Source organism: Lycorma delicatula, chromosome 2, assembly GCF_047948215.1.
Source record: "Lycorma delicatula isolate Av1 chromosome 2, ASM4794821v1, whole genome shotgun sequence".
In the NCBI taxonomy this organism is placed as follows: Eukaryota; Metazoa; Arthropoda; class Insecta; order Hemiptera; family Fulgoridae; genus Lycorma; species Lycorma delicatula.
In genome coordinates this window covers 23,712,021-23,728,140 of record NC_134456.1, presented here as the reverse complement: position 1 = coordinate 23,728,140, position 16,120 = coordinate 23,712,021, and the positions used below count along the sequence as shown (strand labels likewise).

General features: G+C 29.2%; 1 protein-coding gene across 3 annotated transcripts in view; it reads right to left on the bottom strand.

The window, feature by feature from the left end:
• Positions 1–709: 709 nt before the first annotated feature.
• Positions 710–16,120, bottom strand: part of LOC142320558 (uncharacterized) — a 135,487-nt gene continuing 120,076 nt past the window's right edge. For 2 of the 3 annotated variants that reach the window (XM_075358474.1, XM_075358476.1), the window contains exons 6-8: positions 14,694–14,838; positions 7,902–7,998; positions 712–4,491 (exon numbers count right to left, since the gene is read on the bottom strand). In XM_075358474.1, coding sequence (XP_075214589.1) covers positions 1,510–4,491; positions 7,902–7,998; positions 14,694–14,838 — 3,224 coding nt within the window. In that variant the 3' untranslated portion in view covers positions 712–1,509. Of the gene's footprint in view, positions 4,492–7,901; positions 7,999–14,693; positions 14,839–16,120 lie in introns of all 3 variants that reach the window. The other variant, XM_075358473.1, reaches the window with a different exon arrangement.

Genomic DNA, 16,120 nt, shown 5'->3' with positions numbered 1-16,120 from the left:
TTTAATAATACAGAGTGAAAGAAGTTTAGGTATTTTGAATAAATAGGGAACTGATAGATTTACCACTGAACATTTGATATAAACATATTTTAAGTGGGATATTAAGATGGGGAGAGCTTAAGCTGGGATGAACCAAATGTTCACTGATAAAAGAAGCAAAGTATAAGGATGCTTACTTAAATAAAAAGCTTTAAGACCTTATGGTTATTGAAAACTATTGTGGAATGACCAAATATGAAAATATCTACTTTGGTTGGTAATAAAGGAAGGACAGAGTGGAGTGAAAGACATTTAGCAAGGTCAAACACCACTTTAGATTTTTAAAACAGATTTTTTTACAAAATTTGTTTTCACAAATAATGTTTTTAAGAACATAATGAAGAGAAGTAATTTTTATTTCAGAAGATTCTTGATAAGATTAAGTTCAAGTTTTACTAAAATATTAAAATTGAAGTGTATAAAAAACAACAGGTATATTTCAGAGAATGTAGCAAATGATTAAATTTTGTTAACACTAAAAAGTAAAATTATAAGTTACATAATGTTTTAAATATAAGTTTTTTTTTGGAGCAACAATAAGTACTTATTGATTAATATAAATTCAACAAATGTAAAAAAAAATCAACTAGGAATAGTTACAATAAAAATTCAAACTTTATTAACAAATGTTATATTTACTATATATATATATATATATATATAGTTTTTTTATTTGTAACCAGTAAAACTAATTTTTTACACAATAACATTATCAAGAAGCAGTTCATCATAAAGATTTATTTTTTTTACAAGAACTAAGGTAGACTGTATTTAAACAACTATTTTAAACCAAGGTTGATGATGGTGGTTTAATTAAAAAATGAACTCATCCTTAAAGGTAAGTCAAATAATCAATCTACAAAGATCGAGGAATAAAACCCATAAGATCAGGTTAAATAAATCTATATATATTTAATAAACCTTAAACATTATGAACATTTATAAAAGAATAAAACAATCCACTCATTTTATTAAAAGAAAAAAAAACACCAAAAAGAGTACTTTATTATAACAAAAGAAAAATTAAATATATCAACGTAAATATTTTCCCCACTAATATTTTATACCTAATAAAACAAACTTTTTTATTTCTATGAAAAAATATTGGTTTTAAAATTCATTTAATACAAAAAAGTTATATAAATTAATACAACTAATAATAATAAAAAAGATAATAGGAACAATATATTCCACAAGATGAGAACTACAGAAAGTAAATATATCTTTTTTAATCTTTTTTTTTAGAACATGATTTATAATATTTTCAACAATTAACAATAATACTTTTTGCTAATCTTATTATTACATTAAAGTAATAAAAAAGTGTAAGTAATTATATATAACGTAACACATAAATATAAAGTAAATAAAATAATTATTTAAATGTGGTATTAAAAATATAAGGTAACAATAATTATTATAAACTTAAACATTAATAATGAATTTTTTTTACTAATTTTAAGGTAACATTCAGTCTTCAGTAGCAGAATATGATGAAGCATTTGTATCTTCTTCTGAATCACCACCACTAGTTGCTGATGAATACGAGGTAGAACACTCACTATCACAAGAAGGCATTTGACTATTATCTTTCATCTGTTCCACATTTAAATTATCATCAGTTTCCATTTGTTCCTCCTCTTTCACTTCATTGTTGTTTATATTGATAGAATCATTTATGTCTAATAGGTTTGAAATAATGTTCTCATCATCATCTTGTTCATTATCTTCATCCTCTTCCTCTTCTTCTTCTTCACCACCTACTACTTCTGTCTCTTCCTCCTCTTCTTCTTCTTCAACATCATCTCTTTTTTTATCCACATTTTCATACTTTAAATCATTTACATCATCTTCCTCCTCATCATCATTATGATCTTCATTACTAGATTTTTCATTTGATTCTAAACTAGTAACAGAATTATTGTCTGCTGTTTTTTCATTTTCATCGTTTTCATCTTGTTCACTGTGGTTAACTAAAGTTTCTGTTTCATTCTTGGAATTTATTTCTAAATTCTCCTTGTTATCCTCTTTAACATCCTCAATTACTTCAGGATCACTTTCAATTTCACCAGTTTTTAAATTAATATACATTTTATCCACAACTTCAACATCATTTGCTATCAAATCTGATGGTAGCTGAGGTAAGAATCTGTCAGTTTTAAAGTGATTTCCTTTGTCTTTAAAAATTAGGATTTTGTTACTGTTATTGTTATTATTATTATTATTGCTGTTGTTGTTTTCACATATCGATGTATCAGGATTAACTGGTTCAGACCAAAGTTCAAGGCGATCACATTTCATATATGCTTCTGGTCTCATACCTTTTACTGGTGCAAAATGTAATTTATTGTGCTCTCTTAAGAAATGTTGCTGAGGTACAGTATAATTACAATGTCTACAAGTAAATGCTCCAGTTTTACCATTTGAATGGCATTTAACATGGCTACCTACACCATCACGTCTTTGATTACTGTAAGGACAATATGGACATCTGTTTATAACTTCAGGAGCCGAAACTGAATTACTTACAACTCTTTGTTGAAGAAGCATTAAAGTCTGTTGGTCAGCCATTGACATTTGTAATGATTTGGCAGAGCGCTGACTAGTAATAATTGCAGGTAGTATCTGTAAATCTTCTGACATAGCATCTGCACTTTCACTCACATCTTCACTTCCGTGTTCATCGCTACTTTTGTCTGTTGACAGTTTTCTTTCGGCTTTACTGTCATCATTAGTTTGATGCTTACGCTTGTGTTGAATATAATTGGCATAATATTTTACAGAATAATCACAACGCTCACAATTATATCTTTGTTTTGAACCATGAAGTGAAAGATGTACTTTATACTGTTCTCGTTTTTCAAATGCAGAGGGGCATTTATGACATTTGTAACGTTTTTCTTTCAGACGACCATTTTTTAAATATGTAGGATATATAAATTCAGGGCTCCCGTGCATCAACAATCCAAATTCAGGATCAATATGGAGTGGAGGCGGTGGAGGAGGAGGAGTTGGTGTAGTTGCAGCAACTTTTTGTGCCGCTTCAGTTTTTTGACGAAATAATTCTGTACCTGATGTAGGAACTGCGATTTCATTCTTTTTAGTCTTTGGTTTAGGCTTTACACGAGGTTCTAACTGTTCATGCACAGCTTCATGTTTTATCAGATTTCCATATGTTTTAACAGCATAATCACAACTACGGCACTTGTGGCGCCCATTTCCACCATGCAAAGTAAGATGATACTGTAATGCAACACTTTTAAAAAATTGTGCAGGGCACTTATTACATGAAAACTGCTTATGAACTAATCTATTCCCATGTTGGGTAACAATTGGAGATTCACCATCAGTGTTGGATGAAGTTGGCATTTCATCTAATTCTTCTGGAGTTCTTGGATACTCTGGAGGTGGTACAACAACCCAAGCAGGACCAACTTCTCCTGGGCCATCAACAATAACAGCAATCTTTGGTTTTGGATGTTCAGGACATATCTCATACATTCTACATAAAGTATTAGTACGATCCTGGTATTCATCAGTGTGTACTTTATAATGTGCCAAAAGATGTGGCCTTTGCCTTGCTGTATATGAACATGATTCACATCTATGTGACAAATTAAGACTGTGGAACCTTAAATGTATATCTAACTCTTTTTGAAATAAAAATCTTGCAGGACATATATTACAAAATCTTAAAAGTTTATCACCATCAGGAATTACACTTTCATTTATTTCTTCTATAGGCTGAATATTATACTCTGAAGTAGAAGAGTGTTTTGGTTCCTTTTTAATCTCATCTGGAGTAATAACAGGAGGTCCTTCTTCATTACGTCCTAATAAAGCATTAAGTTCTTTTATCTGAGCTTCATCACTTCGAGAATTATCAACAAGACTACAAACTTGACCAAAAAGTCCTTGGTGTACTTTAGCATGTGAAGATAAGACACCGGCATTATTGCAGACATAATTACAATCAGGACAATGATGTTGCTGTTGATGTGATGGGCTCGAATCTCCATCTGCACCAGGTTTGGTTCTTTGGCCATGCATTTTTTCATGCTCTTGAATATTAGATTTACGAATATTTACATGAGGGCAGTATCTGCATTTAAACATTTTGGTAAGATTACCTAGTTTTGAAACCCAGACAAGAGGTATTTCTGGTAAGTTAGAGGTGTTAAGAGGGCTAATCTCAACTGGAGTATCCATGTTTTCATCCATTTCTTCAAATCCTGATTCTTTTATCTTCTGTGTTGGAACATGGATTCCATGGACTCGCAAATGCTGATGTAACAAATGCCTTCTGGTAACATTATATGAGCACATAGTGCATTTAAATGGAGCACTACGAGGTCTGTGGAACTGTTTATGATACAGGAACTGACTTTTGCTGTTCGAGACATAAGGGCAACCACTACATTTGTATCGCTTTGTGGGTGATGCATCCACATTCTAAACACAAGGAATAAAAAAAAAATTACATAAATAAAAATACTTAAAAAATACTTACATAAATTATATGTTAATTATTATATTAATTATATTTATAATATTAATAAAACATAAAAGTTTAAACAGTATTCCAGTTTTAGAAAGTTGAATGAGCACAACTTAACAAGGTTTCAACAAATGTATCAGTTATATCAGGTGTATTTTAGATTTTTTACATGTACAGTGATATATATGATAACATCTATTTTATAGAGAGTGCATAATTAATCTTGTAAAGAATTTAGCTTAATGAGCAAAAATTAAATCAAATTAACTAGGTATTAAAACAAGAAACATATTTATTAGTCAGTATCTAAATCAACCGAGATGTAGAAACAAATGTAATTACTTATTTCATTGCTTGAATAAACAAAAATTGTGAAGAGCTGAAAAAATTTGTTGTTCTCAATTAAAATGAAAATAACTGTTAACAGAATAAAAGTTCAGATATATTTTTGAATTCATATCAGACTGAAGTGGGTTATTTTTGAAAGTTTAGAAAGTGTTAATACATAAACATGCAGTAGTTCTACTGCATGTTTCAAAATGAATATCAGGGTTTTAAAGCTCTGTAATATTTCTCTAGTTTCATGTACAATGATTAATTATACATAAAATGAAAGAGCAACTCAAACAGTTTTAGCTGTGCGCAAGCTCATAAATTGTTTCCTGGACCTTCCACTTGAAAGTGCTAGTAGCAAATATGGCAACCTCCCCCCCAAACAGAAAGCTTTCTGTGTTTTGTAGTTTGCAAAGTGTGAATCTGTAATTACCATTCAACATGCATTCCCTCTGAAGTTCCGTTGTGATTTCCCGAGTGACAATAACATTCATAGATGGTATAAACAATTTGAAACTAATGGCTGTATTTGTAAAGCGAAGAGTACAGGATGACTGAGGGTGTCTAAAGACAAAGTTGAATGTGTAGTCTTTTGTGCATAGTCCTAGGAAATCCATTAAGAAGGCTGGTTGCGAATTAGCAATTCCAACGTTTGTGTGGAGGGTTTTAAGAAAATGCTTATAACTGCATCCATATTGTTTACAGCTGTTACAAGTTCTAAAGTCTACAGATTATGGTTTGCATGCTAACTTCACAAATGAAATAATGCACGTGACATTATTTGACACAATGCATTGTGTCGTATTCGGTGACGAATCACATTTCATGTTAATGGAAAAGTAAACACTCTTAATGTGCATATCTGGGGGTCAGAAAATCCTCACAAAATATTGTAGTGTGAATGAGACTTCCCAAAATTGAATGATTTTTGTGCCATATCCTGACAAGTTTACAGGTCGTTCTTTTTGGTGGAAGCAAGTGTGTCTGGAAAGAACCATATTGATTTGCTACAACTGTGGCTCTTTCCTCAACAGCAATAAGAACCACAAAACTTTATTTAGTAACAAGATGGTGCACCTCCTCATTGGTACAACGCAGTATGTGACTGGTTGAAAGAAATTCTCCCTGACTGTGGATTGGTCACTGGGGATCTGATGACAGGGCTTGCTTGCTGTGACCTCCACATTTGCCCAATCTGATTCCATGCAATTTTTTTCTTTGGGGTTTATAAAGGATCAAATGTATGTGCCATCATTATCAGCTGACCAACTTGAGACACAGGAATGAAGCAGCTGTAGTATCAATTACTCCATATATGCTGACTAAAGTATGGTATGAACTCTTTATTGGCTGGATGTGTTCCATGAATGGTCCCCCACATTGAACACTTATAGGAAAAACTGTTTGAGTTGCTCTTTCATTTCACGTATAATTTATCAATGTAAGTAAAACTTAATCAATATTACATAACTTTAAAACCACAATATTAATTTTTAAACACAAGGTGCTTGGGAGTCTGAAATAGTATTGGCAGTGGTAATAACACAGCAAAGGAAGTGAGTACAACGCACTATACTATCAACTAAATGTTGTAGGTAGCAAGAAACCAGTTGTTGGTTCAGCAATCCAACATCACCTGTACAACTCTCACACATTGTGGCTCTCATCCTTTCTAAACTTTGATGAGTAATACTCAGGGGAGATTCATTAATAATATTAATGATAAATTTCACATTAGTAAGCTGTTGTCTGATTTTGAGATCTCACATTTTCTCCCCAGGCAAAATTATTGTAACTGAGCTCCCAAGCATTAATTGTATTCAATATCCAACATACATACTTGTTTTTTAATAATCTATATCAGTTTTCACTTGTATTCTGTAATACTAATAACAGCAGAAATATTTTTATGTAAAATATATATTCATATCCCTCTTTAAAAATATTCATCTAATGTGCATTATTATCTATAATACTATAACTTCCATTATAATACATTACTGCCTACAGTAAAATAAGAATTTGTTGGTGCTTGAAAACAGAATGTTTGATTTATAACATAATATAATTAGAAAGTGAGAGATTCCAAAAAAGCAACCAAAATAGTTTCTAAAATGTACCATCAGCCAATTTTAATAAATTAGGCTGAATTCTTAACATGGACAAAGAAGTCGTCTGCAGACAGTTCCTTATGACAGTTTCTAAGTACAAATAAATTATAATTTTAGCATATATATATATATATTATACACATAATGGTTTTAATACTATTACATATTAGATTTAAGTAATTAAAACTAATAGCTTATAATCAAGTTACAAGATTTTAAAGCCAAGGCTCTTAGGACAGTATGATAGATATAACATTCTGGTCCACTGCATAGCAAGGCAAACTGTTGGGCTGAATAACTTAAGAAATATTGGAAAGGAAAAAAGTACAAATAATCAACGCACTTCAATGAATATGTGTTTGATAGCAGACTGTGTTTCATCCCACAATGTGTCTATCACCACTAATGTGAACGGGTATTGACCCACTATGTATATGAACTAAATTTACAAAGTATATCTGTATCTACTTTATTTCTTGGAAAATTAGAAATACCTTTTCTTATATAAGTAATAAGTAACAGTGTGATTTTCCCTATCTCAGCTGTAGTTTCATGGTTAGATGAGCACCTTTTGTTGTTTAGTTTATAAGCATATGTTCAACTTTCAATTAATTTGACAAAGGCCATCCATTATTACAACATATTGTACTATCCATGTCCTGTTCTTATTCTGTTCAGAGATTTGTTAAAGGAACAGTTAAACTTTCTTTTTGTAAAGAACACATTTATTAACTGATGACAAGGAAACATTCATAAAAACTTAATAAAGGTAAACATTCTTACTTTTTGAATCCATGAATTCAGTTTTTAAAAATGTATTATCAAATTTTTTATTTTAATAATTTAGAACAAAAAAAAAAGAAAAGGTTTGACATGTTTGGAAGGTCTGAAATAACATTAATAAATTTATTACATTCTACCTCAGCATAATTTTTCTTTGATGATATTCTTCCATCTTTAGAATTGTATCCTTCAGTTTCTTGAAATCCATGTAAATTCATATGCTCAATTAATTTCCTATTAAAAAAAAAAAAATAATTAGAATTTCACACTCTATGCATAAAATTTGACTAATATTTATAAGTAATAACAAACAGCAACATCAGGTCCAAACTTTTTCAGTTACAATAAAGAATAGTACTGCCATTTATACAAAAATTATAAACAGTAGCAAATTTATTCATTACAAATAAATCGATATATAAATAAATATATTTTTTTTTTCTTATCAAAATAACAGGTAGTTTGTTCTGAAAACAAAAGATTAATAAGATAAAAACTTCTCCAGCATACAATAAAAAAAAACAACAATAATAGCAGATGTTATTCAAATTATATTAATATGGCTATGTAGAATAACAATTATCTTGTAGAAGGTAGTAGGTTCAAAATGTTTCCGGAATTAGTTTATTTTTAAAAGACTGCTGACATGAAAAAGTTTTATGAGTTAATTTCCATCACCTGCCACACACTTTTGCCAATGGGTGTTGTTGGACACATTCCTGAAGCTAATTCTGATATATCATTCTCAGTTGCTTTGTTGCATTGGCCATCATGTCATTGGCATTGCCAAATCAGGAAGGACAATGCGAAGGTAGATCTACCATATTCTCTGACAAGCATGGATAAATGTGATGGTACATTTCACGCAAAAGAATCCAATTATTTGTTTTCCATTTATTAGGCAATTTCCTTTTTACTGAATTCTGTAAACGAATTGATAGTGAATACTTCCAATGTAATATTTCCTTTAGTCCTATCCAAAAAAAATTTCTGTGACTGCAGAGATGATGTTAATTTTTACTTTAAAATCTGGGCATTTCGTCTATGGATCATATAAAAGTCACCATGTTTCATTTCCTGTTTTAACCTTGATCAGCTTTAGGGATGAGGTCTCAAGCCGGTCTTGCGAGTTTCTGTGTGACTAAAATAACATTTTTGGAACAATAAGTAGATGTGGTACACGTTCAGGTCTTTACAGAGAATACTATGGTAACTTTTGACTGATATCCCAACTATTGATGCTATTTCTTTGACAGTTTTTCTTGTATTACTTTGAACAACATTTTCAATATGTTCTGTATTTTCTTCATTTGTCAAGATAGATGGGCCCTTGCTACAAATGTTATCTTCAACACCTATATGGCCACACCAAAATGCTTAAGCCAAAGAATGCTGCTTTTTTCACTCCCAATTGTCCGTAAGCTTGTTCCAGCAGCATTAATGTCTCAGACTGTGATTTTTTAAGCAAAATTTGATATTTGTGCATTGTTAAATTGTTGATATTTTTCACTGTAACATACATGATATGACACAAACAGTTTTAGCATTGTTGTATATGAAGTGAATCAGAAAACATATGATGCAGTTATATCGTGAAGTCAATGTAAAAATAAAAAACATTTCCTTATAATGAGTATTATTTTAAATTTGAGGCATTTCTGGCAACTTTTTGAACCTATCTTTTTTTATATATATATATAAAAAATAAAGTCAAGTCTTATATTGGATTAAGAAATAAAAGCCAGTATAAAATAAACCACATCAGTAAAATCTTGTGTGTGTGTGCATGCATGTGTGTGTGTGTGTGTGTGTGTGTGTGTATGTGTGTATATATATATATATATATATATATATATATATATATATATATACACACCGTACATACACACTGCATTATATACATATATTTATTTATTTATATAAATATATGTATATTTAAATATAGTTTATATAAATATTTAAATTCTATTTCATAAACCACCTAGTAAAAAATATTGAAACAGAATGAATCCTACAGATAAGGAACAATTACACAATACTATCAGCTACAACATCCAAAAAATTAAAAATACAAAATTTACTAATTGACCATTAATCAATAAACAAATAAATTACCAGTTAAGAGAAAAATGATATATAAACAAACAATCTTTTAATAATAAAATCAGATAAAACAAATACACTGGTTATCATGACAGTTGAAAAATATAATTTAATGAAACAATACATTGTTGATAATAAATTTGAGGAAATAATGACCCAATTAACAAATTTCTAAAAATAACGAAAAGTTTAATAAAAGAAATTCAGATTAATTTTTGATTATAATAATAATTTAAAATACCATTCTAGATTATATGCTTTTGAACAGATTTCCCCAAAATTAACTCCCTACCAAAAGTTCATAAATTAAACATCCCAATGCGACCATTAATCAATTTTAAATCTGTCCCCTTGTTATATTATATCTAAAATAATAGATAAAATTCTTAGCAATAAAATGAATTTACCTAATACATTTATGTAAAAAATGGTTGTGAATTAATAATTATCCTAGCATACCTAGAGACCATACCCTAAAAATAATAAAAAGTAACTGAGAAAATCCAAAAATTTTTAAGGGTATCAATACTATTATAAGAAATATACCTAAAAAAACAATTTTGGATTTAATAACAAATATTTTACACAAAAAAATACCTTACCTATGGGAAAGGTATTTTTCCACTATCATGTATTATGTCAGAAATATATTTACAGGATTTTGAGAGTAGACTAATAGATGGTATCTGTCACTCATACACATAAAGTTTTAACATTGACATGGATATCGTTGACATTCTCATTATATATAAACCAATAATAAACATTGAATAACTAATAATATTAAATAAATTAAATTCTTAAAATTTTCAACTGAAGAGATAATAATAAATTATTTAGATGTTGATATCAAAATAAACAAGGGCAACCAAATACATCGATAATCAACAAATTATCGATGTTGAAAGTTACATTACTGTTTGTTTTCAAAAATCACATTCTTCTGTATTGCACATAACCTAATACTTGTTTGCGCTCCTTATTTTGAAATATAAAACCTTAATTTTATATAATAATTGTTTCTATATTCTTTTAATGTGATTTTAGGGTTTGAGTTTTGTTTTTGTTATTCATTTTTGTGTATTTTTTCTGAAATGGAGCCAACACCGGGCCCAAGTGGAAGACTTACCGACGATGATATTCACGAATATTTTGACAAGTACAGTGATAGTAAATATACAAGTGACACAAATAATGGTTCTGAAAGTGACAATGATGTTCTAGAAATGAAAGTGAAGATGAAATCAAAGATACACAATACATTGAAGTGATAAAAATACAGAAAACCAGAACAAATTGTCATGTACTCTCAATTTTCTATTTATCATAACACAGTAAATAATAATTCAAATTTCATACCTCTTTATGATTTTATTTAGTAATTTATGTAGATTTTACAGACAGTCATAAATTATCTTCAAATTAGGTATAGTGTTAGGAGTATGGAAACAAAAATAAACTTTTAATATTTTTTTTTAATTTAATTTTTGCAATATGAACATTTTTAAGTGAAAAATATGACATTTTCTAAACATCATCATATTCTATACAATTTTCTAGGTAATTAATATTTTTTTCAAATTTATGAATTGAAAACAGCATGATAAACAATAGTTTCAATAATACCTCTGCATGCCAGAATAAAAACGCTTGACATTTTTAGCACAACCCACTCCAAAATTGCTGACAGCAAAAGGATTAATTTCAGTAAACAAATAAACACATACACACACTTTTTATAATAATCACTTATTTAATATTATTCAAATCAATGAATTCACCTAGGTAGTAAAATATAAGGATGTGTTCAAATTTTTCAACAAAGAATGAAAAAATGCACACAAATATTTTTATCACAGGTTAATAACAAAAAATTATTGTTTACATATCAGAAAAATCATAGTAGATGCAAAACAGGCAAAATTTTGTTTAATGTGAATAATTACATGTTAAGTTTACAATTGCCAAAAATATATTACTGAAAACATTTGAAAGTATCACTCTTTCTATGTTGATTTTTTAATTTTTGGAAATTATGTTGGTGGTACTTCATAAAACTATATTACTCACTGTAAAATAAGAATGAAGTCAGAGTTAAAATAAAATCAGATATTAAAAATAAGAATCTGAATCAGTATGTTAAGTTTTACCTTCCTCGTACCTTACTGGTTTTAGGTGAACTCATTGAACTGGATAATATTTTATAGTAATTGTATTTATTAAAAATAGCTAAAGCTATTTTATATTTTATAGTTTAAGTAGAACTAAAAAAAATTAGCTTGCCCTTAATATGAGTAACACTGATAATGATAAAAATCGGTTACTTGCCATCTGACATTTATCATTCTGTGCCACATCCACATCTCAATAGCCTCAATTCATTTCGCATCTGCCTTTCTGATCATCCACGTTTCAGCTCCATAGAACATCACACTCCAAATAAAACATTTCATTAATCTCTTCCTTAATGCTAAGTTTAACTTTCCACACAGCAGTCTTTTCTTCTTATTAAATGTCTGCTTACTTCGTGAAATTTTTATTTTAATTTCTATTGTGCAAGTCAGGTCATCAGTTATAAAGCTCTTTAAGTACTGAAATTTCTTCACCTGCTCTAAAACTTAATTTCCTATCTTAATCTCAATCCTGTCCTCTTTTCCACCTGAACCATACATTTTGTCTTCTTCTTGTTTATCTTCATATCCTCTCTCTTTTCCTGTTTAGCCTCCGGTAACTACCGTTTAGATAATTCTTCAGAGGATGAATGAGGATGATATGTATGAGTGTAAATGAAGTGTAGTCTTGTACATTCTCAGTTCGACCATTTCTGAGATGTGTGGTTAATTGAAACCCAACCACCAAAAAACACCGGTATCCACGATCTAGTATTCAAATCCGTGTAAAAATAACTGGCTTTACTAGGACTTGAACGCTGTAACTCTCAACTTTCCAAATCAGCTGATTTGGGATGACGCGTTAACCACTAGACCAACCCGATGGGTTTATCTTCATATCCTGATTTTCACAAGCTTCACTTAAATCATCAAGTATTTCATTTAATTTACTTGGACTCTCCGTCAGTACCACTATGTCATCAGCAAAATGTATATATTCTATTCTTCTTCCCCTGATATTTATTCCTCTTTTCCCATTCAGACAGCATTTAATTATTTCTTCCAAATAGATATACTAAACAGTGTTGGTGATATGCAGCATCCTTGCCTCACTCCCCTTCCACTATTCTTCCTGTCATTTCATTTTCTACCTTCATTTTATTCTCTGGTAATAGTACAACTCTTTTATTAGTTTCCTCTCTTTTCAGTTAACTCTCTTCTTTTCCAAAATTAGCAGTAATTTATCCGATCAAAAGCCTTTTCTAGGTCGACAAATACAACACACACTCTTCAGCTCCTTTCCCTGTATCTCTAATCTATTATGCTTAGCAGCCCTATAGAGTCCCCTGTTTCAACACCTCTTCTAAACCCATACTGTTCTTCCTCAATACCGCCAAATTTATTGTATATCCTCTTATTTAGAACCCTGAACAGTATCTTAGCTGCATGTGATATTAGACTTAATCGTTCTTCACACTTTTTGTATTTCTTTTCTTTTCTATTGGTACCATTATTGTATCCTGGAAATCCTCTGACCACTTTCATTCTTCAAGTATTCCATTGCATACATCTAGTAATAACAGTTCTCCTGTTTCTCCTAGCGCTTTGAACAGTTTAATTGGTGATACAGAGTGATCCATGATTATTTTGGGACATGATTTTAGAGCTAAAATATGAAAAAAAGGCTTATAAACATAAGTTTGGAAATGCAGCCACAGGTTTTTGAATTACAGTTGAAGAAATATTATAACCTGATTTTTGCTCTGTCAAAAATAAAAAAATAGAGGTATAGTTCTGGGAACTCAAATATTGTAAAAAATGTTAGTACTTTTACTGTCATTAGTGTCAAAAATATTTTAATATTGTATTATATTACCAATAAAGAAAAAAATCAGTATCAAACATTTCAGCACCCATAATTCTGAAACAAAGCATTTCCAGTTTATATGACTTTTTTCTTATTTTTAGCTCTAGAATCATTTCGCTCCAAAATAGTGTTCTTTCCTGGTGGATATTCTGTAGAGCACATATGACTACTCATTCAACGTATTAGAAAAAAAATTATATAAAATACACAAAGAATAAAAGTCAGAGCTAGTGACAAAAATTATATAATGACATAATATGTTAATGAAATTCTCACAAAATTTCTTATATTAAAAAAGAAGGTTACTATTTTTTTTATATAACTACAAATAAAATAGACAAGATCATATGATAACATGGTACACAATACTAAATTCAAATGTATACAAATTAAAATGCAGTGACTACAATACTACTATACTGGACAGACTAGATACAAATTCACTGTATATATCAAAAAACACATGCCAGAAATATACAGAATAACAGAATCAATCTGCAAATTACCTCACAAAAACAAGACTATTCAAGGTAATTAAAACAGGCCAACTGCAGACAAAGCAAAAAACAATGATCAGCCTGAACAAATGGAATGAAATTTACACAACTAAATTTAAAAATAAAGAATAACAAAATAAAAAATCAAATATCCTATTTGATCAGATACTGTATAGGTTTCTTAATAACCACTTCAAAGAAAAGCTACCTGCAAAATCATTTATAAAAGAATAGCATAGACCTTTTGGAGAGCTGCCCCTTTTATTAGATCATTTCAATATATCTAGAGTGAATTATTAATTTACTTTTTTTATTATTATTACAAATATGTTTAAATAGACCAGTACTTACTGTTTATCAGAAACATAAAATGGGCAGAAGAAACACCTAAACAAATCATCAGAAGTTTCTCCTCCATGATATTGGTAAATATGTTCAGCCAAATCATTTTCAGACTGGCCAACATAAGGGCAAGTAGGACATTTTAAATGTTCATCTGTAAAATAATAAAAAACAAACAAATTCATTTTATCTGTAATAAAATGTGTACATTTCATAATAATGCAGGTCTAAACAAGATTTTATAAAAATATTTACTCGGAACTATAGAGGTCTTAAAAACACACTTTTTTGTTAGTTTCCTTCAAAATTATACTTAGAAGCAACACTGATTGAAACAATATAAAATACATAGGTATGGTTCAAAATTACCATGAAAAAAAATTAGTTTGCAAATAATTTTTTTAAAATACAGTTTTTATTCCATAAGATACAATTATCCACATAAAAGTTGTTAAATATTGTTCAGTTTTAATAATAAACATATAATCATTCATTATAGAAAACCTACCTGCATAAGATGACGATTACCTGAAGAATTTTTTTTCTGGGTGCACAACAAAGTGTCATTATCAGCACTTGGACCCAATATTAATATAGTAAATAATTAAATATTAAAAATTAAACCACAATAATATAAAAACACAGCATAATGTAAAATGGTTATGTCATATGCTAATGGCAAAATAAAATCACAATGGAATACAATATTAAAAGTTTAACTTAAAACAACAAAAATATTAAGATGAAAAACATTATATAAATTATCAAATAATGATTGAATACAAATGCACAACCTTTAAAAATCATAAAACATTCGATAACATTGCAAAGGATTCTACTAATATCCTAATTTGTTAGAACAATTTTTTTGTCCCAAATGTTTACATTTCTTGAATATTTTTATTGATTTAATAATTTAATATTTACTCTATTAAAATCATGAGTTAATAATAATTATTAATACATTAATCAACTTTTTTGAACTGGCATTTATATTCCTTCAACATTTAGTAAGACTTTAGTCCAGGACTGTTAATTTTTTTCTTCTGTCATTGCTTTTTTGACTACATCTTTAATTTAGCAAAAAAAGAGCACTAATAATTTTCTGACAAGTTGCTGCAACCTTGCGATGACTTATGGAATATGACATCGTCAAACATTCTGCTATTTGAAGTTGGATTGTTTTCATTTACAATCTTACATTCTTCTTACACTCTTAAATGTTTCATTTTATTTTTAGTATAAGAAAAAATTGAATCATCTAGTTTTAAATTTGATAAAAAGTATTTTAAAATTTTGGAAATTAAAACGTCTATGTTAAATATTTTCCTGTTATGTCCAATTTTGCTCTGAATAAGTCAATTCGATTTTCGCTGGGTATTGAGACTTTTGATCTATATTTAACAAATGAGTGCTATTTATAGTATTACATGCCT